The 24524-nt window shown below is 47.8% G+C and overlaps 1 protein-coding gene and 1 long non-coding RNA gene across 3 annotated transcripts; one reads left to right on the top strand and one right to left on the bottom strand.

Annotated features, from left to right (window-relative positions):
• Positions 1-2646: 2646 nt before the first annotated feature.
• Positions 2647-18690, bottom strand: SINHCAF (SIN3-HDAC complex associated factor). Its single transcript, XM_080578747.1, has 6 exons — positions 18560-18690; positions 10088-10235; positions 8205-8304; positions 7105-7231; positions 5820-5970; positions 2647-5002 (listed from the first exon to the last, which is right to left on the bottom strand). The coding sequence occupies exons 2-6, from the start codon at positions 10213-10215 to the stop codon at positions 4840-4842; spliced, it is 669 nt and encodes a 222-aa protein (XP_080434873.1). The 5' UTR covers positions 10216-10235; positions 18560-18690; the 3' UTR covers positions 2647-4839.
• A 234-nt stretch (positions 18691-18924) lies between these two features.
• On the top strand, positions 18925-23925 carry LOC308177072. 2 transcript variants are annotated; one of them, XR_013938844.1, is made up of 4 exons: positions 18925-19209; positions 19535-19634; positions 21206-21395; positions 21600-23925. It is a non-coding gene; the product is annotated as an uncharacterized lncRNA (long non-coding RNA). The 2 variants fall into 2 exon arrangements; XR_013938845.1 differs by lacking the exon at positions 21600-23925 and having other exon boundaries at positions 18927-19209; positions 21206-21547.
• Positions 23926-24524: the final 599 nt, after the last annotated feature.

Raw genomic sequence — 24524 nt, 5'->3', positions numbered from 1 at the left:
AGCCCGGGGAGCTCCCGAGCGGCAGCCGCCGCGGTGGCGCTCCCGGTGCGATCCCAGCGGCCGGCGGTCACGTACTCGGTGTGCGAGTGATGGGTGATGCCCAGGGTGGTGCCCGCTGGCGGCTTTGCCAGGAGGAAATTGTTCGTGGCACGGAAAGGACATGATTTCGAGGCCCACCGAGGCCAAGACACCTTGAAATAGCCTCAGCAGAGCAGAAAAGCTTACAGACAACTGTGGGTGCAAGGTGTGAGCGTGATCAAGGCTCAGGGGCCTGCCTGAAGGCTCAGTGCACCCACACCGCCTGTTCCTTCCCAGCCTGCGCCCGCCTCCTGTAGCAATAACATCACCCTGATACACCAGGAAATATCATCCAAATAAGAGAAAAAAAAAAAAAACAAACACAAAATTCCTTGTCATAAACGGTGTGAAGTTTTAGTGTCACGTTCCCTTCAGATACGTTCAGGATTTAGAAGTGCCCAAGTTCTACATGCCACATTTTTCCCCACAATATGTCACTTCTCTCCTCCCTAGGCCCTTATCGGTGCAACTTGCCTTTTCTGCCCCCACAGAATGCAAAGCCACTGCAGGTCAACCCAATGTGAACTTTCCAACACAAATACTGGCTGAAATCTCTCCTCCAAACAGCAAAGGGGTGCTTGCTGAAAGGGCCAGGTTTGGTACCTGGTGCCCATTGTAACCATGGGGACATAGATTCCTTAACAACTGCAAATCATATATACAGTTATCCTGCAAGGGAATATACATTTTGCTTTTATTCGCTGCAGCCTATGTTCATGTGCAGGAAGCCAGGAGATTTTTGCTAGGTGTCACTTCCAGTGTCCCAGCTGTGCCTGAAAGAAGAGACCTGGACACATGCTCCCTTGCCCCTTGTGGCCAGATTTCCATGGGAAAGAAATGGAAAACAAGAGCCGAAAGTGACCTGTCTCTGTGGTAGTGGCAATCATGGGCCAAGTCTGCAGAATACACAGTGGTTCTGCTCTTAGACCTCACCTACATAGCCTGAATGATGACATTATACACTGTTTAGTGCCATTTAGTAGGACCTTCCCTTTTTCCTGTGTTACATTGAAACTAAATTTTTGTACAGCTTCAGATTAGAAGAGTTGCAACTGTTTATTGACTGGGGTGGATGCCACCCACTCTACTCAGAAAGGATGTTATAGACTCAGTGTTGCAGAAGTTAAACAGGAAAAGAAATGGTCACATTGTACAGACCAGAATAAAATTGATCTCCATGCAGCACCATGCAAAAACCATCTGCCACCGTGCTTTACCAGCAGTACAGAGCACTGAACTGAGGCTTTGGATATCTGGGGTCTGCTGCTGGTTCACTGGTGACTTCCAGCAAGATACTTTCTGGTCACACATGCCTCCTTTTCCTCATCTTTCAAGTAGGCATAATACAATCCTCTGTAAAGCACCTTTGCAGTGGGCCAGTATTTTAGCAGATGCTTAGCAGATGCCACAGTTGTCATTGAGACAGCTGATCCAGGTGAAGCACAGGAGAGCTTGAGCCAGGATTTTGCCATCTGTTCTCACTCCACATTGCTCTCAAGGAGTCTTTTCTCCCCATTGTTCCATAGGAGCAGCTTTCTCTTCCACAGGTGTAGTCTTCCATGAGGTTATCTGCTTCATACAGAGTACCCCCTCCACTGAAACTGGTGTTTTCAACACACTAGGGCTAGCTGACACCTCATCAGCCCCAAGAGTGGAGCAGCAATAGAAAAAGAGAAAAAATCATTTGAAAAACGGTGAGCATTGCAAGTAGTGGGATACACACATTTTACATGTGTCTGCAGAAGATAATATATGAGCAAAGTAGATCCTGTCACGCTAAAATCACATTACTGTTGTGCAGTCTATGCAGAACTTTCACTCAATTTGTTTGTTTCTACATGAACCTCTGGATATTGTTTTGCTCAGTTTATAGTAAAAGGCTAATATACCAGCAGGAATAAATCAAGCTCTCCACTAAAGTCTGAAATAGTCTCTTGCAGTATTGCAGTATACCACTATGCTTAAGGTTTTCTCCACTGTCAGGGAATAGCCTCGTCTTCTAAACGCAGTTACTCACTGCCATCTCCTGCCAGAGACCTCGTTCCCACCAGCCTGCTGGAGCGGATCCCAGCTGACTACGCCTGTCGTGGGAAGAAACACTCCAGGCTGCAGCTCAGTACAGGAGCACTTGTCTCTTCTACTGCCTCAGCTGGATCTGGAAAGGGATGTTTCCACATGCTGTCAGCACCAAATTTTTAATGCTGTTTCTTCATTTGGCCTTTGCTGGATGCTGGTGAGCTATCAGACATCAAACGCCCCAGGAATACCAAATTTCAGCACCACCCATTCCAGTAAAGGAAGGGCTATTACACACACACGGCACTAAGGGAAAGCTGGAAAATTCTGCCCTGAGACTGCTGTCTGCCACAATAAGCACTATATCCTCCCCTTGCTCTGCTCCTCTTCCCAAATTAAATAGCAAAGAACTTGTTTCAAAGAAGAGAATTATTTTGCTTCCCTCCTCCTCCTCCAAAAAATAAAGTCTTGAAGTCTTGTTCAAATAGGAACACAGATTGCATGAGCTGGTTCAAACACTAAGCCTTATTAAATGGACAGCTGAAACAGATGTTTATTTTCTAAATAACTCTAAATTTATTTATTACCCTAGTAAAAAAGTCTGGATTACAAGTGTCTGAACAGTATAAAAGTACAAAACAGGTTCCATAGATTTCTAATACATTAATACAAAGTGCATGACTACATACAGTTCGTTTTGCATTACTACTGGGAATGGAAGAGGTGGGAGGGAGTAGGGGAAGCAGTCGGCGGTTGAAATCTAGCAATAAATAAATAAATACAGAAGAGATGATCCATATCAGAGCACATCCTACCACCAATACTGCAGCCTTAGGTGTACAGAATTATTGATGCTGAAAACACAAACTCCAATAGAAGCACGTGTCTGCAAAAATAGCTAGGACTCTTGCTCAAGCCCTTATTAGACACGACCAACCTAGTTAAGCAGTTATACAAGCAAGAATCCATTTATTTGGTTGCAGATGAAAGCAAGGTACTTAGCTTTGTCCTCCCTGCAGAATCTCAGAGTTTAGGAAAAACAAAGTAAAATCAATGAAAGCTATAAGCTGTAAGGCTGTGATAAGTCAAAGCCTTCCTCTGATGTTCTCCCCAGAGGTTGGCCTATCCAACAGAAGGCAGAAAAAGAAAAAAAAAGCAGTTTTGAGGGTGGAGGCTCCTCTTTAAACCTGCATATCTTTCCTTAACTATATTTTCACTTGCTAACCATTCCCATTTCAGGAAGTGAGATTACATGGAAATCCAGTCCTAAGCCCTACCCACCAAAGTATTATGCTGATGACTCACAGAAAAAGGAAAGCTTGTAGCAGTTCATTGCAGAATATCCCAAGAAAGTAATAACAAGAAAATCCCATCCCTCCCTCCCCCCCCAAACAAAAAAAAAAGCATAATTCCCAAGTTAAACAACTTAAACCTTCATAAAAGGAACATGAATCAACTGGGAGCTACAACTGCAGCACACTCTTCCAAGGAAGCTGCTTTCACCCTAAAGGCAAAGTGGAGTTTCAAGGAGTGTTGCAACAGTTTGCACACAACTTTAACTGGGAATCTGTGTAGAAAATACTATCTTTTGATCATGTATGCAAACAGCCACCTCTATTCAGCACAGCACCATTCCTAACAGAAGTCTTCATATTTGCATAAGTCCAGTATTCATAAAAGCCTCAATCTGCTGGTCACTTAACAACAACAACAAAGTGCTGCAGGGGAAGAGCTCCAAAACAGGCATCGTGAATCCAAGCCCCATGCTGGAATCCAATTGTGTCCCTGGACCAGAGCCTGACTTTAGCTTAGCAAGGGGCTTGGTTCTGTGTCAGGTCTGAAACCAGCAAGAAGTCTGGTTTGTGGTCACATTTCAGCTGCGCTGAGCCTACAGAAATCAGTTATTTGGTCTTGGCCATCATCTATACCTAACTTGGGCATCGGGTTGTTTTCTTGGTCCACCTCTAATCACCAGTCAGTTACTGCACGAAGTCGAGTGTCTGCTGCTAGGTTAAAACAAAAACAGCCTCCCATTTCACCGTGTTCAATTCTTAGGCAAATCCTCCTCCTGAGCTAAGGGAAGGAGCACTCCTACCCCTTCCTAGAAGGATCTTATGCGGGGAGGCTCTCAGATAACTGTCACTTACAGTAGAGATGTCTGCAGCTAACAGTCTGTGTCACTTAGGAGAGATTAAATATTTGTCTTTGTTACAATGTCAGTAGTATAGGGTGAGATCTCCACACCTTTAAAAATATATATTTATATAACTAGAGAGGTGACTTATAACATTTCTATGCATTAGTTTATCTTATTGACTCATCCATGTCTAAGAATGAAATATTTTCTTCGGAATTCAAGGGAGGTTACCAACCAACCTTAAAAAAATGCCTTACAACCACTGCTTCTTTCAATACAGAAACATGAACTACATATACTTTAATATACAAAACCCCATCCTCAGGTTCATTTGTCACAAGGGGGGGGGGGAAGGATTAGAGGGACAACCTTGCAGCAGCATTCAGCTTTGCTAAGTGTTCCATAGCATCTTAAATATTATGTACAGTCTTTCTGAAAGGATACAAACTGGCTTCAGAGTTTGCGGAATTGTAGCAGTAAAACCCAAAACAGTTCTAGGGAATAGTCTTTTGGCAGCATAGCAGGTGTCCAATGTGAACAGTCACTTTTCTAGTATTTTTCCAGAGAATAAGAGGATCTGTATAACCTTCCCCAGCTCTCTGAAGAAGTCACCACTCCTCTTGGGTGGAGATTGCTGGAGATTGTGGTCCTTCTTGTTCTGGCTTCTCGGTGACAGACTTTTTATTGCTACAGCAAGGTTTGAAGAGATGAGTGTCTATGAGGACTTCCCCAAAACGCCCTTTGTAAATAATTCCACAGCAGACCTTTTGCCTGGAAGAAACAACAAGGACAGATGCAGATAACTTATATGTTTAGAACATACAGAAGTTACAGAAATGCAAGAAAAAAAAAAAATCAGTTTGGCTCAAGAAACTACTTCTTTGAGCCTCCAGCATTGTTTGGCTAGGATAGAAGGGACAAGGTTGCTCAGAAAGGAAAAAAACAAGTCTGTGTCTAAATCCACAACATCACTTTGGGGAAGAAAATAAAACAATAAACCATTCCTATACAAAACTAAGTCTCCTGTTTCGCTTCCTAGAGAAATTTCAGATACACAGCCATCTGAACTAACCTTGACAAAAATGCACTTACACACACTATGAGAGGAGGCAGCAAAGTCACAACAATTTCAATACAGCAATTAGCTGAACAAGGGATTAGTGTGTCACAACAAGTAATAAAGATAAACCTGTCAGCTCCCAGAAACTCTTGTGGTTTTCCTCCCACTTTTCTGACTACCATCACAGGTCATGTTTTGCTAAGAGCACCTATGTACGTGATAACATCACGTCTACAGTTTTAAGACAAGATAACTAAAATCAGCAATGTTATCTGTTACTCCCAAAAACGGAAAAACATTTCTCCAACAAGCGTATTAGTATTTAGGGAACTGGGGGGAGATAGGGAAAAATGCCTTGAACACACAGCATTCATTTCCAATGAAAGACACGCAATCTGTAACTCTCAGTGACTTAAATGATACCACTGAAACAAGGTCAGCTGCAGCACCCTACAAGGAAGCAGACTCAAGCACTGAACGTGAAACAAATTGCTGTGTGCACAGAGTACATGTTCTGTTGCATTTTACCTTTTCCAGTACGTGAGATCTAGAAAGGAGAAAACTGGTGTTCTGCTGGACCCAGCACTCATCTCCATGTCAGAGCCCTCATCAGACTGGTTACTGTAGCAGGGTGACTGAGCTGGGGAGGCACTTGAAGTGGTGCTGTGGGCATCAGAGTCTGTAGCAAGGGGGAATAAACACAATAATCAGAACACTCATCCAGAAACTCATCCTTTCCCTCTCTTTTGAAAGTTAACATACAGATTGGGACCAGAGAGAAGGACTTTTGTAATTGACACTTTTCCCACTTGCCCCTGCCCATTTCAAGAAGATCCTTTTTTCCCATTTCTGTTAAAATTCTGCAAAGCTCTTCCCATTAGTGCAATGGATTAGGTAGTGTTAAGTTCTAGCTGGATCAAGACTATGAGCTGTGGAGTTTAGGTATGCAGATGCACACCTAAATAGAAGGGCTACTAGCCTAGCTTCCCTCCCCCCGCCCACTCTCCTTGCACCTACAGTGACGTAGTTAATTCTTATTGCATTATGTTGGATGAGGAGATAAAAGATCTTTGGGCCTGGGCCTCTCCTTAAAGCTCTTCTTTCAGGTCAGGTAGGATAACCAAAACAGAGATAAGACCAATACAGCAACAGTTAAGAAGGTGGAATGCTTGCTTTAGAGGAAAAACCTAAGTTACAGACATACTTAGAGCATTACCGGCAGATGGCTTTGTTAGGAAGCTATGAATCCAAATCTATTTGAAGAGCCTAAGTGCTAGTGGAAAGAAATCACGAAGACTGGCAGAGGAAGGTGTGAGGAAACTGTACAGAGGAAACATGGCAAGAACTTATGGGTGGGAGGAAATGTAGGCTAAATAGAAAGCCTAGGTTTAAAGCCTACATGGAAGAAAAAGACTGATAGTGGGTGGTATCGGCAGATTAGCCTCTCTTGGGGAGAGCTGAAGATGGTCAAACGAGAGCAAAGTTTTTCCTGGAAATGTGTTGTTTAGGCATGGGATGTAATCTACACCTCTCAGCCAAGCTCCCTGCTCCCCACTGCCTCTAAGCTCCCTGTGCCACCTGCCCACCCAACACAACCCAGCTCTGTCAGGCACCTGCCCCACACACAAGCTCTCCTCCTCTTCACTTCCCCCTCTCCCCAAGCGCACAGAGAATGAGAGTTTATGGAAACAGAGAGCACCTAAATGTGAGAGCATAACTGAATCTAGAAAGCGACTCAGCTTGGCCAGTTCACAATAAGCTATTTAAGGGGAGGCCTCAGTTTTATTATCAAAATGTGTTTGGATTTACTTACTGTGCCGCTTGAATTCCTTTTGCAGCTTGCTGATTTGATTGCTCTTTATTCTGCTTCCAGAGAGAGTTTTCATTTTCTTTGGTTTCAGTGTTGTTTTCAGACTGGGTCCAGCCCTGGCATCTACCACCTACAACACAGAAAATGCACACATAATACTTCTGCATCATGCCCAGACGCTGCCTTAGTCAAGGTACCCGCACTGATTTAGCTGAAGATGATCAGAAACAGCTTAGTTAAACTAGGGCAATTGTGTGCACTGACACTCTTATGTTTCACTTACATCTGGTTTCTAAGACGTGCGTCTATAGGATAAGAAGGCAAAAACAGTTTAAAAAGCACATTCAGTTCAACTTATTCCTTCTTCCTATTTTGACAGATTCAGTTTAGTAGGCAACGATTAAGCCAACAGAGATTCAGTTAAAAGTGACTGCCAGCATTTTCCCTGGACTTTTTGTTTTTAAATCATAAATTTAACTTCTGAATAAAAAGCTAATGCTAGTAATAACCATAGTTCTGGCTGCCATTATCACCAAGGCTTCCTGAATAAATATTATAACATACGCAAAGAATTCCGATCATCTTCCCAGCCCTAGGCCCAAACCAAACTAGATATATCAAAACAAAATATATGAGTAGGAATAGCTGCGAGATATTAGTCTTTAATTATCTGACTAAACCACATTGATTTATGTGTTGCTTGAGCAAGTCACCTTGCTTGTTCAAACTATTAAAAGAAAAAAGAGCGACCAATTTTGGACAGAGGCCAATTCTGAAATGTTTTGAGTGTCATAAGAGACTTCTGGACAAACTTATGAGCTCGTGAAAACAAGGAATTACAAGGTAGGTTAGTCTGTGGCTCCATCCAGGGCTTACACAATTGCAATTTGCACGTATGCTAACCAAAGACATATAAAAGTAATGTAACAGCAAATATCCCAGGCAGGTTTTAGAGATGCTGGGAGCGCGCAGAGAGTGTGGGTGAAACAGCAAACCCCCAAACCTTGCCAGTGCCCCACTTCCCCACCTTCCCAGCCACAGGAAGGACTAAAGTAGAAGACAAGTTAGCTTTGGGGTAGGGGAGAAATAGATAGTCAACTAACATGATTCCAGTTTTTTTTGGATCCTGCTGGCAATTTTTTCCACCTTTTCACCAAAAGCACACATGCATTGCAAATATCTCCTGAGCGGGCCTCGTGGAGCCTGGCAAAAAAAAAAAAAAAAAAGCAAAAGTTACTTGGTAACAGTTAATAATAAAGATAATAATTTGATAACAGAGCAAAAAGTGTAAGAAAAAGAAGAGTTCTCAAGTTCTGTTTTTCAGGCATGACAATTAATCTGGGGGCTCAACATTTCCATCTGAAGACCAGGTCTCACTTTCAGGTAACACACTTCCACATAGAAAAAAAAGGCATTGTAATCTGCTTCCAGAGGGGTGCTAAAACCCAGCCGCATTACCTTCTATTTTTTTGTTTTGTTTTAAACAACAGCTTCAGTGGTTGGGTTGATTTGATTGGAGAGGGAGGGAGAATAATTATATTCCTTGAATGTACGTTGGGGAACAGAACTCAGATCTGACAAAAGCTTATTCAGCTCTTAGCTTTCTCACAGAGCTTTCAAGGATGAGTAACAAATACCATCTAACACACCGCTGCATACGTGTAGGATAATGTTTCAGAAACAGTAGTCACTGGAACAACAGCAATACTTGCTCCCTTCTAACAAGCTTTCTTCAGAAATCATCCCTACAGCTAACCTGCAGAAGAAATATAAAGGGGATACATGGCAGAGTTTTCCAGCCATTTAAATGAGAGGACTTTGAAGCATTTATAGATGAATGGGGCAGGCTCAGATAAGCCCTTATTTGCTCAGTGTTAAGACTGCATTTTTACCTTGGCAAACATATTTCAGATAGCACAAGACCAAAAGCCCCAGTATATTGTAAGCTTCTTTATTGTTGTTTATAAAAAAAGCAATGGGCCTTCACACAGTCTTTCCACTGCCAAGGACAGCAGCTAAGAAATATGACAACGAAAACTGTCAGTATCAGATTTATGAACAAAAACCCATGGTCAACACAAAGCACTATAAAACTGTGTGAAAGGAGCGTTTCTAGAAGAGGGGGTAGTGAAAAGAGAGAACAAGAAAGGAGGTAAAGACTCAAAGATGCAGAGATTTACACACACAAAGCTAAACACTGGAGACAAGAGCAGCAATACTGATACACTTTTTTTAAAAAAAATATGATATACGTAAGTTCCACTTTGGCCTAAGATTTTGATGAGTTAATCCAACAAGACCGGAAAGAGAAAAGTAGAAAATGTCAACAACAGACATTTTTCCTGGGAGAAAAATTTCATGGAAAACTACCGCATAAACAGTAGAAATTTTTTTATTGCTCCACAAAAATTTCAAAATAAACAAAGTAAAAAAATAATTACAGGCTATCACAGAAGAATTTGCCTTGTTGACAATTCACTGACACAGATTTAGACAAAACACCAATGTTTGAAAAAGTTAGAGAGATCACAGCAGCTGGTATAAGAAATCACTGATATTTACAGTTTTGCTTATCAGTGCTTTTGACAGTTTTGCTTATCAGTGCTTTCGAGCATCATTATGTGCAACTTCACCTAATTGGAAAGTTGGTTAGTTGATTCTTACTTCTCACCAGAAGGGGTTTCCAATGAGGAGTTTTAATAACATATCGGTAGGCACTATTTGAACAACAGCATCAATCCCTGAAACAAGGTAGAAGCTTTGTCTAACGTCATCGAATCTCCAGAATGAGCAAAAACCTCCAAGGATCTGTGCTGCCTACCACCTCGTGCAGGGATTTAAGGAACACGACTAGATCACTGCACGTGGTGCAAGGGAGAGGAGGCATCAGCCAGACCTGTCACTGCTGTCATCTACTGTGCGTCAGAGACTGCTTGGAGACCAACACCCCGGCTGGCTGCAGCGGTGACTAGAGGAAGAATCTTACCCAAAACAGTTCTGAAAATCCTTTTCGTAGCGTTTACTGTCAGTGAAACGGGAACTGGAAGATTTAGCTCTGCAAATACAGCAGCCCTCTATACTCCGATACATCTTCGGTTTATGAAAGCCAAACATCTTTTCCTCCCAGCTGTAGCCTGTGGAAACAAACAGGAACTGCTGTTACTTATCAATTCTAGATACTGAGAGAAAAACCTGCGCAATTCACCAGGCAAACCAACACTAGACTGTAATTCAGGATGGGGAACCAACAGATTAGGCGACTGCTCTCTCGCATTGCCTCAGAACAGCAGATAGACCTAAACACTTTATTATTTCATGAAAGTGAACAACAGCTGGAATATCAAGCACTACCCAGCCAGGACTCACGACAAGGGCACCGACTACGCAGTTCTCCTCCAAGGGCACCTCTACAACAGCACAACCCAGAGGCATGAACGCAGCCGACGTGGCTCAGGAAAGCCGCACACGTACCTGCGGCACAGCGGGCGGCAGGACGAGCCGTGCCAACCTGCTCAGGCCCCTGGGTGCATAGCGGCGGCTGAACCCCGGGTGTCACAACAACGGGGCTGTCATCGCCTTCGCTGGAACCCCCGCCCTCCCGCCAAGCCTTGCTGAAAGCGAGTAGGAGTCGCTTCAAACGAGCTGCAGCCGTACCTCTAGGCTGTGGGGCAGACATACCTGAAAAGCCGCTCTGAAAGCGGCAGGGTGGAGTCCCACCTCGCCCGCAGCGGCTGCGTCTGGAGCACGGCAACCGGCAGTGCTCCCCCATGGCAGGGCGCGGGCGAGCAGCCCGGCTCGGCTGCCTCCTGGCTCCACACACCCTCCATGAAGGGCACCCCGCTGCCCGGGCAAGGAGAGGCCTCCCCTCCACCACCGCTCCGCAGGGCCCAGTTGCCCCCCTGGTGCAGACTCCCTTCCTTCAGGCCCAGTGTGAAGGCGGCACAGAGCTCCCAAAGTGCGTCAGGAAACATAACTGAGCGCCACAGAGCCCCCAAAGCGCTCCGACAAACATAACTGAGCAAAGTGGGTGCTTTTCTGGCGCTGGGCCTTGATGCACACAGAGTGCTTGCTGGACCAAGATTTATAGCGCGTTTATGCCATGGCCATGCAGGGACTGCTCCCAGAAGGGCTCTCTCCTGACAGACTGCGGTGCGAGGTCTGCCCCAAAAACCCCATGGCAGAGCAAACCTCTGCTGCTTGTCACCACGTGCCAGCTGCTCAGGAGACAGCCCACTGGTGACAGGAAGCTGAGAACAGGCTTCCACTGCTGAGAACTTCTGCTTTTAAACACTAAAAGATGGAGCCATGCAAATAGCACACAACTTTCCCCCTTCCCCTAACAAGAGTCAGGTCTCGTAGAAGCTAACAAAAAACCTCAACCTCTCCCTACCACAAACATCAACTGATCCACCTCTGCCATGCCCCAGTAAAACCAACTTTTCTTACTGGTGAATGCACGTGCACAAGGGTCTGTCCCCACATCTGCGCCTGCAGGAAGGCAAGGGAGGGACAGAGACGGAGAAAATTAACCTGAAATCTCCGGTCTGCAGCATCAAGACTTGCCTCTTTGTTACAGCAATAAAAAATCTGAAAAGCGGGGTTGGCTGAGGTTGAAAACTTGCTTTCACAAAACAACCATGCTTAGCATCACGCTTACGTTACTGACAGAGGTTACATATGGAGAAAGAGTTCCTCTACATTTTTACAGGATCACAGCAACAGTTAATAAACCACCCAGGCCTGGACACAGTCCTCCACACGGAGGTGGAATTACTCCCAGCAACACCCCTGCCCTGCAGGAGAAAATCAGAACACGGCGGCACTGCAACACAAACACCCAAGGTTCCCAGGCTCCAAAGAAAAACAAAATTCAATGTTTTATCTAGTATTGTTGGTCAACAGTCTCACACAAAATCTACTACGACAAGGAACCCGTACTTAGCTGAAAGCGTACATGTTTACATTTCATAACACAATACCGCTGGGTGCCCACTGAGGCTCTGTCTCCTTGCAATTACTGCTACACAAGCACATAAAGACACGAGTCACCCCCAGACAACTTGTGCAAAGCGTGTTGAAGGCAAGGAGCTTGCACAAACTGAACGCTAAAGAGATCCTCCAGGCTGAAGAAACAGGTGGAAGAGGGGACAAGTCTTTCCTTTTTGCCACAGGTTTGAAGCACTGCACTCTTTTCTTCTTTGTGCACATTTGCAGCACAAGCTCACCTGAAGCTGCGCTCTCCTAAGGCTCACTTGCACCCATCTCCAGCAGTGTCACCGCAAATGCTGCCAGGCTTCCTACAAGACTTGCTGCTGCTCCCTCTATTAGCACAGCAGTGGCCTGGAGGGCAGGAGCAGCTGCAGTAAGCAAAAGAAGGTGTCAGGCTAGATGCAAGCTGTGTGAGTTTGCTGAGGGAAGGTTAGACACTATTCTCTTCTTGGATGTTTTCAGGAGCACTTATTATGAATGCTCCGCTGAATCAGGTTCATATCCCTGGACTGTCAAGACAAATAAACAAAGGAGTGTCTAGGCATACACTTAGAATATGTATTTTATTTCTTAGCATCCAGCGTACCCCTTCAAAGGAGAGTGTATCTTGAGGATACTGTGTTTAACAAGCCTCTTGAGATCCAACAGCATGTTCATCTGGGAGTTTCCAGCTCCCAGCGATTTTAGATTGTTTGACTACCTTAGTCTGTGGTCTGGTGCTCTTCTTTAGAAAGCCAAGGACTAACTGTGGGCATAATGTTCAGAGCTACAAAACTTAAGCAGCAAGAACACCTCGACTGCTACAGGGCAAGACATAGAACTGAACTCAACAGTTTGATTCAATGTTTAATCCAGTTTCTCCCAGGAACATGGACACCGATGAGAGGATCTCTGTCACCAGCTGCTATTTATACCACAGCAGAGTAAGATGCATGTTTTACAATTAATGTTCTGGCGAAGGCTGGCATCAGACACGTACATTCTGAAAATATTTTGTTTTGCATCGTTGCTGCCATTCTCACAGGAGCAGCCTTTCAACACCGTCTTTCAATAGAAGGGAAACTAGTGCCATCTGTTTCCCACTTGATGAATGGTCAGCAACGGTATTACCATATATCATGCCTGAATGGGGAAAAGTTAGTAGCAAAACCACAAGTAAAACAGATTTCTCTGACAACTGCATCGAAGTGCGGTTATAAATGGAAGGCGTCCATCCAGTTACACATTTTACCATTATACACTAAATACTCTGGAAAGTTTAATAACTAATGCAGACTGCATTTGACTCTAGAGGTGCTGCTAAACTGAAGCACTGTCTCAGTTTCCACACTAAACCATAATTGTGTCTAGTGCTCAAGCTGGCACTACTTTTCTATAGACTTAAGTGTAGTTACAAGCACATGTGACTGGGCCATTTAAAAGGTTTAACCTGAAAGATTTGCAATTTACATCTCAAATTAAAACCAGGGAGTTAGATCTGTCAGCTGTTGTAATGCAACGTAGCTTGCCTACCACTGCAATGCCTGAATCTGAGCTGTGGAAGCTTAACCATGTAAAATTTGGGGCAGATAAAAAGGTGGTGGGTAGGAATGCAGCTCCACAGAAGTTAAAAGCATTGCACAAGATAACTTGCTTAAATTTGGCAAGACTATTTTAAATATATGAAGGCTTTTAAATCAACAGCTGCACAGAAGTTAAAGGGACCACTTACCAGAAAAAAAAAACACAACAAAACAACAAAAACAAACCAAATCCTAGTGAAGCATGTTTGTCATTCTGCAGAAATGGAGATTTACGTATGTGTAAGGAGCACTATTCCCTTAAGTCAGGGAGAAAGCGCTCCTCTTGCCTGGTCTACCTGTAAAAGTAAAAGCTGCTTATCCCCCAAGTCCTGCTTTAAACAACTGCCTTAGCAACTTGAACTGAAGGAACGAGTTCTCTCCATGCCTCTGCCTTCTCACTTTTAGAAGAGTGGAGAACTCTGAGTCAAGCAGAGAACAGCAGAGTAGGTGAGGAAGAAAAAACACACCCTGCTTAATGCATTTGTGAAAGGCTGCTACAAGGCAGCATGTATCATATGCGTGTGAGAATTGTTTCATGCTTTCGTTGCCTGTCAGGACTAGAAATCGGGACTCAAGTTTTCTTTGCAAAATTTAATTTGATGATCTAAATTAAAAGGTATTGCTTCAGATGCTCATTAAGTTTTCAAGTTAGGGAAGAACTTCTGAACTTTTCAGAGTACTAAGAAAAGCTGAGCCACTTTCATTTGCCCTTCCAGATTCCTTCTCCATTCTTTATGATCCCCCAAGAAGAAAGATAAGTCTTATAATAGAAAGGAAGGAATTCCTAGAGGGCAGGCACATCTCCCTTTGTAACACAATTATCAGGCTGGTCAGAAGGCACATGTTCACCTGCTCCTTGTGAAGCTGAAAGAGAAACATTCCCCCAGGTTACAGGAGAGCAAAGGGATGCCAATCCTGCTACTCAATGCCTCTCTCTCTTCCTATCTCCTCACTCTGGCCTGGATCATTCCCTTTTTCCTGCAACCTTCCAGTGTACTGTCAGAAAAAAAAGAAGCCCTGCAATTAATTTCATTTCCCCCTTCCGTGTACATAACAGCCTTGGCACAGTCTCCCTGAAGTTGAACTACAGAAAACTAGGATCTAGCCTACATATAGCAATGCAGACAGTTCTAGTCAGGACAATTTCACAATGCTCCTCTCTACAGCATTTAATTAGAAATGAGAAACACAGCCAAAGTTTTTTATTATTATTATTTTAAAGGGAAAAAGATAAACACCATGAAATACAGAAAGACTATAAGTGTTCTAGCTTTTACATTTGCAAGTTCACATACCCAGACGCATGTACACGCGCAAAAAGTGCTTCTAGAGCTGTCTAGGGAGCCAGAAGCAGAGTTGTCTGTCTAGCTAATAAACTCCTGGGCCTGTCCCTCTGCTGAAAGAAACTGCAATCCCTCTAGAAATCAACTGTAGAACAGGGTACTGTACATCAGCAGAGGAGCTGAGCTGTATCAGAGACTCAATGTAAACATACCTCCCCCTGAGTTTACATGGTCCAAAAAGAAACTTTAGAATAGAGTTAAAATTGGACCGCAGAAACATATTTTAACATGCATAAAGACAGAATGCTCCAAGGAAGAGGTCAAGCTGATTGAAATTTGAAAGCGTAACTTCAATGTTCAGACTTCTTTTTCAGTTGACATCTGTCCTTATAGCTCAATGACTACCTTCCAGCAACCACAACTACAGAATTTCATGTACTGTACATTCTTCATGACCCCTTCCTCTTCACCCAAAACAACTTTATTTGGAGGAAAGTTGTGTTTGGCCACTGCTACATCAGAATGAAATGGCATCCCATGGAGTTTTTCGCTTGATGAGCTGAGTGAGAACAGTAAAAGGTCAAACTACATCTTCAGGAATCTTTCCTCTGCCAAAATAAGTAAGCTAGCTGTTTTGCTGGTAGTTGTCTGCAGCTACTGTTGTACATTCAGTGCTGCAGTGAAATCTTCACATACCAGATGCAGCCAGCAGCAGCTACCAGACCACACAGCAAAATCGGAAGGGATGTTTCCTTCCCTTAAGACCGGACCGCATTGTGGCTGGGTCACAAGCTGTCCTGAGTGAAGTCTGCAGTTGTCAAGCTGCAACGGAGCCTACAGCCCTACTCATCTTCAGTGAGAAATAAGAACCTAACCCCTTTAGACAAAGAAGAAAAGCTAAAGGCTAAGCCACTTGGGCGTTCCTGCAAACTTCTATGCGGTTAGTGCTCCAGAAGGGATAGGCCAAAGCATGAAAACAGTAATCAGTAAGATTTGCATAGGGAAAAAAAGAAATCCCAAACCTGTCCCACCTGCAGACATTCCATTTTGAAAGAGGACTTCCCCTCTGAAACTCCTGTTGCATAACTAAAACCTCACTCGGCCCAATCAGGAGCCCTGCAAGGAAAACCTGAGATGTTCTCAAGCAAGCTGCCTGCCGGAGCTCAGTCTGTGATGCTTATCTGAGCACAGACACTGCAGCTGTTATGATGCTGTCTGCAACCACCTGCTACTGGAAAAGCATCACGGACACTTGAGATCACCGAACAGCTACTATTTTATTTTATATGTATATATTTAGAGATGGTAAGGTACCTGATGGGACTGCAATGGGAGAAGTAGTTATTTGGCAAAATAGTTGAAGTAACTTCACCAAGAAGGCCGCACTTCCATGTCTTTAAGTAACAGTAGCGGTCATTTCACTCGGACTTTGGACCGAGCACATTCTACAGAAATTCACGAGCTTGACTCACGAAATGGAGTCCCGCCCCTGCATTCTGCCTAACCACTCAGTTTCAAGGCCCAGCTCCCTGGCTTCTTCTTTCTGCTAAAAACCAAATGCCACAAGAGGTGCAAGTCTGAAGCAGAATTTGGTTGTGAAGTGGGACTGCGCACGTCGCTCATCCCACCGTGAAAGAGCTGGTACAAGCCACCAAGTGTTAAGGAAGAACGCAAAGCAGACAGTTTGGTGACACAGAAAGAGAGCTGTTCAGCGGGGGCAAGGCAACAAACCACCACAGTTCTAACGCTGTTTGGTCATTTTTCATCTGGCTGAATTTATCAGCTCTTAGCATTCTCTTCTCCCAAGCAGCCAGGGATGTTTTCTCTCGAAAGGGAGGACTGCAAATACAGGCAGTTAGCTCCTCTCTGAGGATCCCCTGGCTGCGAGAGAAGCGAGGAGGAATTTCTCCTAGAGGCTCTGAACTCAATCCCACCTACCTCTGGCAGGAGCTGCGTGCCTGTAGGTGTGTGTGAACACCCCGTGACTCGTTTCTCCCTGATTCACTGCCACAGGCTGCACATCTCCGCAAAGCTGCGGTTCACCCGAGTGCCAAAGGAGCTGTGTCCACTGGTGTCAGCGGGAAGACCGCCAGCCCAGTGCCTGCCCCTATGTCGCGGGGTTCTCGTAATCTTTTCTTTTCCCCCCTCTAAGAAAACCGCACTGCACAGCGAGCCCGGCCACGTGCAGGCGGGGGAGCCGGGGTTTTCCACAGCACGTGCCCTGGTGACGAGCAGTCCCACCTTGGGAAGGAAGCACATGGCAGTGAAGGGGTTTGCCGGGGAGCCGCCACGCTCCTGCTTCGCCTGCTCAAGCGTGCACGGAGGCGTCTCGGTGGCTGTCAGCAGACACAGAGCTCCTCAGGTCTGGCTCCAGACACTTCTCTCCCCACGCACGTGGGGACGGTGGCAGCACCCTGAGCTGGAACCGCGCTCCCGCGACAGGGCGCAGCTCCAAACTTTTTCGCAATTAAAATAATTAGCGAAGTAATTCGGGTCCCGAGGAGTGCCAGCGAGCGGGGAGGAGCAGAGAGCCGCCTGGCGGGGCCCGGCTGCGTGCGGGGCGCCCGATCCCGGCGGTGGGAGCCGCCTGCGGGGCCGGGGGCGGTAGGGTCCGGCCTCGCTCGCCAAGACCGAGCCGCCGGCAGGTCCGGCAGGTCCCTCAGAGCCCCTCTGCTTCAGGGGGAAGGCAGACGAGGCCGGCCCCGAGGAGCCGCGTCCCGGCAGCTTCCCGCCCGGCACCGCGTGGCGCGGGGGCAGCGCCGCGCCCCGGCCCGTTACGGCCGGGAACAAAGAGCCCCCACCCCGCCACCCCCCCGGCGGGGCGACGGGCCGCCTCAAGTTCGCTAAAAGAAGTAAAAAAAAAAGAAAAGGAAACAAACAACCCGCCCCGCCGCTCGCCGCCCGGCACCGCGTGGCGCAAAGTTTGGGCTCCCCCCGCACATCGCCCCGGGGCGGTGCGGAGCCGCGGCACACGCGAGCCCTTTGTTCCCCCCCCACCAAAGCCGGGCTCGCCGCCGTGCCGCGCAGGGGCTCCCGGCCGAGCCCCGGCTCCCCGCCGCCGGCCACCCCGGGGCCGGCCGCCGCTTCCCCCCGCCGCCATGGCCGGGCAGGCCCCGGCCCCACGTGTGGCGGCGGCTGCCCCGGACCCCCGCCGCTGAACGTCGCCCCCCCCGGCCGGCCCCGGGCCGGGCGCTACAGGTGTGCGCCGCGGGGCCGCACCTGCGCCGGCCGCCGCGCTCCGGGCCGGGGAACGGGCACGGCGCCCGCGGCCCCTCCACGCGGTCCCGCTGCGGGAGCGGCTGCGGAGCCGAGCGGGGGGAAGGAGCCGCGCGTCCCCCGGCCGGGGCTGCGGCGGGGCGAGGGGCGCTGCGGCCCGGGAGCGCCTCCTTCGAAACTCGCGGAGCCGGGGAGCGAGGGGAGGCAGGGCGCACGGCAGCCACGCGTGTCGCGCTGCCCCGGGTGGCGGCGGCAGAGCCGAGGGCCGCCCCGGCAGCGGTCAGAGTAACAGCCCGCACCGGGAACACGCGTGGGGAAGGGGCGAGCCCCCAGCCCCAGCCCGCCGCTGCGCTTCCCTCTGCTTCCCGCCGAGCGGAGAGGGAAAGAAGGAGAGCAGGAGGCACTCACCGCTCCGACCGCACCAGCCGAGGGGCAGCGCGCCGCGCCGTGTTGTGCCGTGCCGTGCCTCCCCGTGCGGTGCCCTGCCTCCCGCCCCGCCTGCCAGCCCGGGCGGCCGCGCTCGCTCCCGCGCCCCCTCCTCTCCTCTCCCCCGCCCGCTCCGCCCTTCCCCTCCCCGTCCCTCCCCTCCCGCCGCTCTGCGCACGCGCCGTTCCCACGGCCCCATTCTCCTCAATCGAGCCCTCCACGCTCCGCGCGCCCCATTGTCCTTTTAAGGGAGAAAGGCCGCGCGGGAAGCCTACGGGGGGGGGGGGGGGGGAGGCGGCGCCCATTGTGACGCCGGCGGTGACCTCACGCGCCAGGGGCCGGCCCGCACCTGCCTCCCGCCGCGGGGGCGGGGCCTCCCCGGCCGCTTTCCCGCCGGCGCGCCGGGAGCGGGGGCTGGGGGCCGGGTGCGGGGTCCCCGCGGGGCAGGGCAGGGCAGGGCAGGGCGCTCCGCCCGGCCTCGTGTCACCCGGAGCACCTGGCGCCGGCTCTGTCGGCTTTGCAGCTCCGCGGCAATCCCGTGCCGCCGCCTCCCCCGGCGCTGCGGAGCGGGTCCCTTCGGGCACGGAGCGCACGCAGCGGGATCTCGCACCAGGAAGTCTCCGGCGCGGCCTGTGAGTTGATTGGTTTGCTTTGCTCCTGTTTGGTTTTAAACGATGCGAGTTTGCCTTCTTTGTTACCTGTGCTTCCCTCCGGACACGGCCAGAGCCGACCTTTCAGCCTGCCGGGCACAAGCGTAGCTGGTGCTGAACGGTCTCCCAAAATACACAGATGTCATTCTTACGGGTTTTAACTAGCCTAGGGAACTCTACCAGCTTTCAGCAACTTCTGTTTGCATGTAAGGTGTCCCCTTTTATCTTTCTTTTTGAGCTGCGGGAGTGATTCTCTCAGACTTTTACAGCATTTACCCTTTTTTTTTCCCCTTCTCTACGCTCCCAGAGACCCCTCCATGACATTCCTTCCAGCCCAGTGCCATCTAGTACAGCATTTAAATCTCCACGTGGGAACGAGGTGGTGTTTTCAAGGAGCATCCCTGCAGGTAAGGAGCAACGTGCTGCCTCTCAGCACCCAGCTGAACCAAACCAATCCCGTGGTGCCCACGGATGGCTACGCGCCCTTACCCTGCTGGCTCACAGGAGGCTTTGATTGCCCACAAGGCAGGGCCAGAGGACTGCTCGGGTATTTATTTCCCAGCTTTATGTCCCACACAGACCCCACAGCACAGCGGAACTCACAGGCTTGTAACTCACAATAACAAAAACAGCTGATGCTGTAACCCGCGGAGGATTTCAGTTTCCAAACAGCACCCTGCCCTGGCCTGTGAACAGCTTGGCCATCCCTGCTCTCTCAGAGGAAAACCATTTCTAGCTGCTGAGGTCCAAAGAGCAATGCATAAAGAAGAGCACGGTCCAAACCCTTCGTTTCTGAAACATCTCCGGTTTCCTTGAAGCCTTCGCTGATGACATTGCAGGGGCTACCCTACAACTTGGCAGTGGTTTGAGTTTTCAGTTTTGGCTGGCAGCCACCTGCCAGTAAATAAAAGGCACTTCTATAGCTAATGAGCTTTCTCCAGGGTTCCTCTAGCCCCTGCCCCTCCAGCCAGCCACTTGTGCTCCCCACAGCATCAGCGGGACGCTTTGTCCGACTGCACCACATGGAGAGCTGGTGATCAGAAATAGCCCCAAACTCGGAGCCAGCCGAAGGAGTTTAATTTAAGGAAAGTGCAGCCACCTGAAACAGTGCACGCTTCTGCTTCTTAAGGGTGCCAGCACTACAGGTAAAGCCTCATTTGGCAAGGCTCTTAGCGGTGCTGCTGTTGTAAAAAATAAAGCACCTTGGTAAAAGAGGAATATGGGGTCGTAGAGATCACAGGTGACCTGGAATATGAGCTTTAGACCAGAGGATTTGCTCTCATCCAGGAGAGCTCTTAAAATTATTTACCTTTAAGGATGCACGTGGTCTCTGGAAAACTAATGGGACTGTGGCTGTACTCCAGTTAAGCTTGTACCTTTTGTGGACAGGGTCTTGATTATTTCAGCTGGGAAGGTGAAATATGTCAGTGATGTAATAAAAAAGCAAACCACAAGGGCTTTTTATATACAAAACACACATATATTATGAGTGCTGAGACACAGGCTCTAACGCAGAGGAAAAGTAGGACATTTGACGTCAGCTGAGACATCTGATCCTATTGTGTTATTTTTCAATATTAATGAATAAACAAACACAAATAGGCTGCTTGTTGTTAGGTGAAGAACAGCTGTCAAAACCAAACCCAGGCAGCTGTTCCTGCTTTGAGATTTCACTACAAAACACTTTTTACAACTTCAGTCATTTGAAAACTTGCTTTATTGGCTAAATGCCTGGCCAAGGGATTTTAAAAAATTACCAGAAGTTCTTTGGGGGGGGGGGGAAGTGTTGATTGACATACAGTTCTAATTAAGGTTTTGCCAAGGAGAAAAATTTAAGAGGGAGTTATCATCACAGCTCGGCACCCACTTGCACCAGTTGTCCATATGAGTAACAGCAAATGAATTTTTTGAAGGTATAAAAGGTTTAAAGCAAATGCATTAATAAAGAAATATGGTCTTTCTCTGTGCTCTGTTTTAGGCCAAAAAACAGATGGCTCCAAATGAACAGTAACAGGAAAGTTTGATGATGATGAAAATAGGTGTCATGATGTTCGTAGCGCCAGCGTGAAGTGCCCAGTGGATCACCAAAGCTGCATGGATCAGTAAGACCGGCGCCCCAAACTGGTTCTCGCCTAGGAACGAGGCAGAGCACTTATATCCCAGCCTAAGTAAGAAAGCCATCAGGGTTTAACAGAGAATAGTAACCTTTCCAATGAGTTTTTAATTGACATTTCAAATTCCTTCAGAGGAACACAATTCTCTTAAATTCTTAAGGATTGCTCAAATACTATAGCAAAATAAAAAAGATCATTTTCTATTACTGTTTAAAACCCTTTCGTGCAGCTTCTCAAGCACCCCTCATTTCTTTGCAGCGCTATTTCTTTCATCCCTGTTAAAGCCAATAAGACTATTCTATGAGGATTTATCGTAAGGCGATTTGAAGACACCACTAAGAAGATCAGCCCTGTCCGCCTGCCAGGCTGTTTCCTGTCAAGAAAGTTATGCCCCCTTATTCTGTCGTTTGAGGCACTTTTGAAAATGGAGACTAAACATTTGGAAACCCACAAGAGCTCTTTGCTCTGAATCGAGAGGCCTGTCTTTCCCAGCGGCACAGGGAGAAGTTCCAGATTTCATGTGGACAACTTTGGAGTAAGCTTTAGGGGCAAGAAAGTTGTGAACTGCTTTGGAGAGTATGGTGTAGGTCTGGTCTCAAGTGGCATCACCTAGGGGACAGAATTTGGGATTTTCTTAACAGGTGTAGATGCTCCAAACTCTTACCCTGAACTCTGATAAATAAACACAAGCAGCCTGAGGCTGTATCTTTCCAGGTTAAAGTCTTCACCCGTCACCATCCTCTCCGTGGAGCCTTACTAGCCTACAGGTCTGTTTCCAGTGACCCTGCTTTTGGACTACAGTACCAGCAGACAGAACAAAGGTCCATAAAATTATTTTTCAGGAGAAGAAAAACAAGAACAAAACCTGTTTCCAGATCAAGGAGGAGCTAGCTGAAGAATGAGATCAACATAGCACAGAGATAGTCATAGGAAGGCAAAAAGACACGTTGAGGATGTGGCTCCATGTGACTGCAGGGAGCCACAGAACTATAGGGAAAACATTTCTCTGGGCAGAGTTTTTAACCAGCCAAAGCAAGGCAGAAGATAGTGATACAAACTTCACCAAGCTCAAGTACAGGTGACTAGTCTCATGAGGGACTAGCACCTCGCTGACCTTATTGCCAAGCTGCCAAAGATCAACAGAGTGCTTACAAGTCATCTGGCGAGGAAGAAGAGCTGTGGGCAGCCTGGGCTAACCAGGGGAAGGGAAGGAGATGGTCCCTGAAGGAAATCTGCAGAACCTGAAGCCCTGATCATGAGCTTTGAACAAGCAGCCAAGAACCAAGTGGAAATCTACCGCCGAAATCTGGAAGGAGGAGCTGGAGGCAAAAATTTTCATAAGGGTAAAAGGGAATGGAGCTGGCTAACAAAGCCACCACATTACACAGATAACTTCAGATAGCTTAATTGGATTGAATCAGCTAATTGGTCTGCAACAAATCAACCAAATTTGACATTTAACATCCTCTAAAAGCCAAGCCAAGGGCAGACAGAGAAAACGGACAGGCAGGGAGAAAGCAGCACCAAAGGAGGAGACAGTGGGAAGAATGCAAGAGCCACCCCACTCTGCAGGACAGAGGCATCCCACTCAGAAAATGAGAAGATAAGGAAAGGTGAAAGACTTTCTAAGAGAAAGCCTTTGCTCACAAACCCAATGTAGGTAAGGGGAGGGCAGAAGCAGGATGGGCAAATTTGATTAGATGTTGTTAACAGAAATGTCCAAAAGTAAGTTGGGTGCCATAATGGGTGTTCATGGTCAGGGATTAGAGAGATGAAAGACTTAATTAATTTCATCTTAAACGCGGACACACATCTAACCTTAGTGACTTCCCGCAAGGCTGACTCTGTTCATACTGCAAATTACAGCATGCCAAGAAGCCCAGGGACCCAGATGTTGCCTCCAGGGCACATCAGAGCTTGTGCGCAGCATGAGCTGTGTGCTCCGTAGGCACAGGGTGATCTGACAGACATCTCGGGGCCAGTGGGAAAATTCCTCTGTCTTCACTGATCCCGTGGTGCAGAGACCAGCGAGGAAGCTAGCACCAGTGCCACGTGGGCACGGGAGAGAAGGGACGCAATGGGGTACTGGCCCCCTGAAGGCAGAGGTGGTGTTCTGCACCTTATCTACCTCCCCACAGATGTATGAGGCCTACCATCTGAGCTGTTCTCTTTCCCACCTGGACTGGGGTGACTGGGCTTACCTGGGAAGGGCTAAGGCTGACGAGGTGCCATGGGAAGGGACAATCCCGTGGGACTGAGCTCACCTGGTCGGGTTGGGGACCCAGCCAAGCAGCAGTGCCTTGAAGTGTGTGGGATGTGGGGGACACCTGGGCTCACAGGGAAGGCTGGTGAGCGCCTGTGGGGTTACTGGAGCGGTGGCGCCCCAACTGCACCCCTGCCCCTCTCACAAGCCCCAGGGGCTCCTGGAGAAGCTGAACGAGAGCAACCTGCAGGAGGTGCCCCGGGATGGCATCGCCCTTCAGGCACGGACACTTTTCAAAAAACATCTAAACAAAATGATTGCTATTTACAGCATGGCCGGTCAGAGACACTCCAAAAACTGGCCTTTCTAAAACCAGCTAGCAGTGTGGTTTGTGAGATGTTATTTTCAGCATGCTGTCAAAACAAATCTCTGTCCACGGCTGACCTGAGTGTCGCCTCTTGTCAGGGCAACTGCCCTTAGCAGTGACTGAACCAGTCCTAATGCAGGGCTTCAAAAACAAGAGCAATGGTTACTGGTTGGTTTGCACTGTCTGTAGGATGGAGGTGGGATAGCTGGCTAACTACAAAAGTGGCATCTTAAGCTGGTCCTTATTTGCTCTTGGAATGCCAAAGCCAAGTATTTAGAATCAGAGTTGAACAGTTATTGGGAAACCATGGGCATCTGACTCAATCCGTGTAATCAAAACAGAAGTTTGAGGAAGCGTTTAAGCCCTCCTGCCTAGGCTGATTACTAACTGCTTGAAGGAGAGCAGGATATGTCAAGGTTTCAGGCCCCCTCCTCTGTAGCATCCAGCACCAGCCACGGTCCTAGACAGACCCAGGATTTCAGGTCTGACCAGCCTGGTGTTTCCTCTGCTCCCAGATCCTCAAGTTGTTTCAAAACAGAGAGGCCCAAGACCCTTGTGCACACAGAGCCCTCAGGTGCAGGGCTGTGTGGGTGCCCGGCACGTAGAGGTGTGC

The sequence above is a fragment of the Anser brachyrhynchus genome (genome assembly GCF_964034855.1).
Source record: "Anser brachyrhynchus genome assembly, chromosome: 1".
Classification (NCBI taxonomy): Eukaryota; Metazoa; Chordata; class Aves; order Anseriformes; family Anatidae; genus Anser; species Anser brachyrhynchus.
This window is presented reverse-complemented; position numbering and strand designations above follow the sequence as displayed.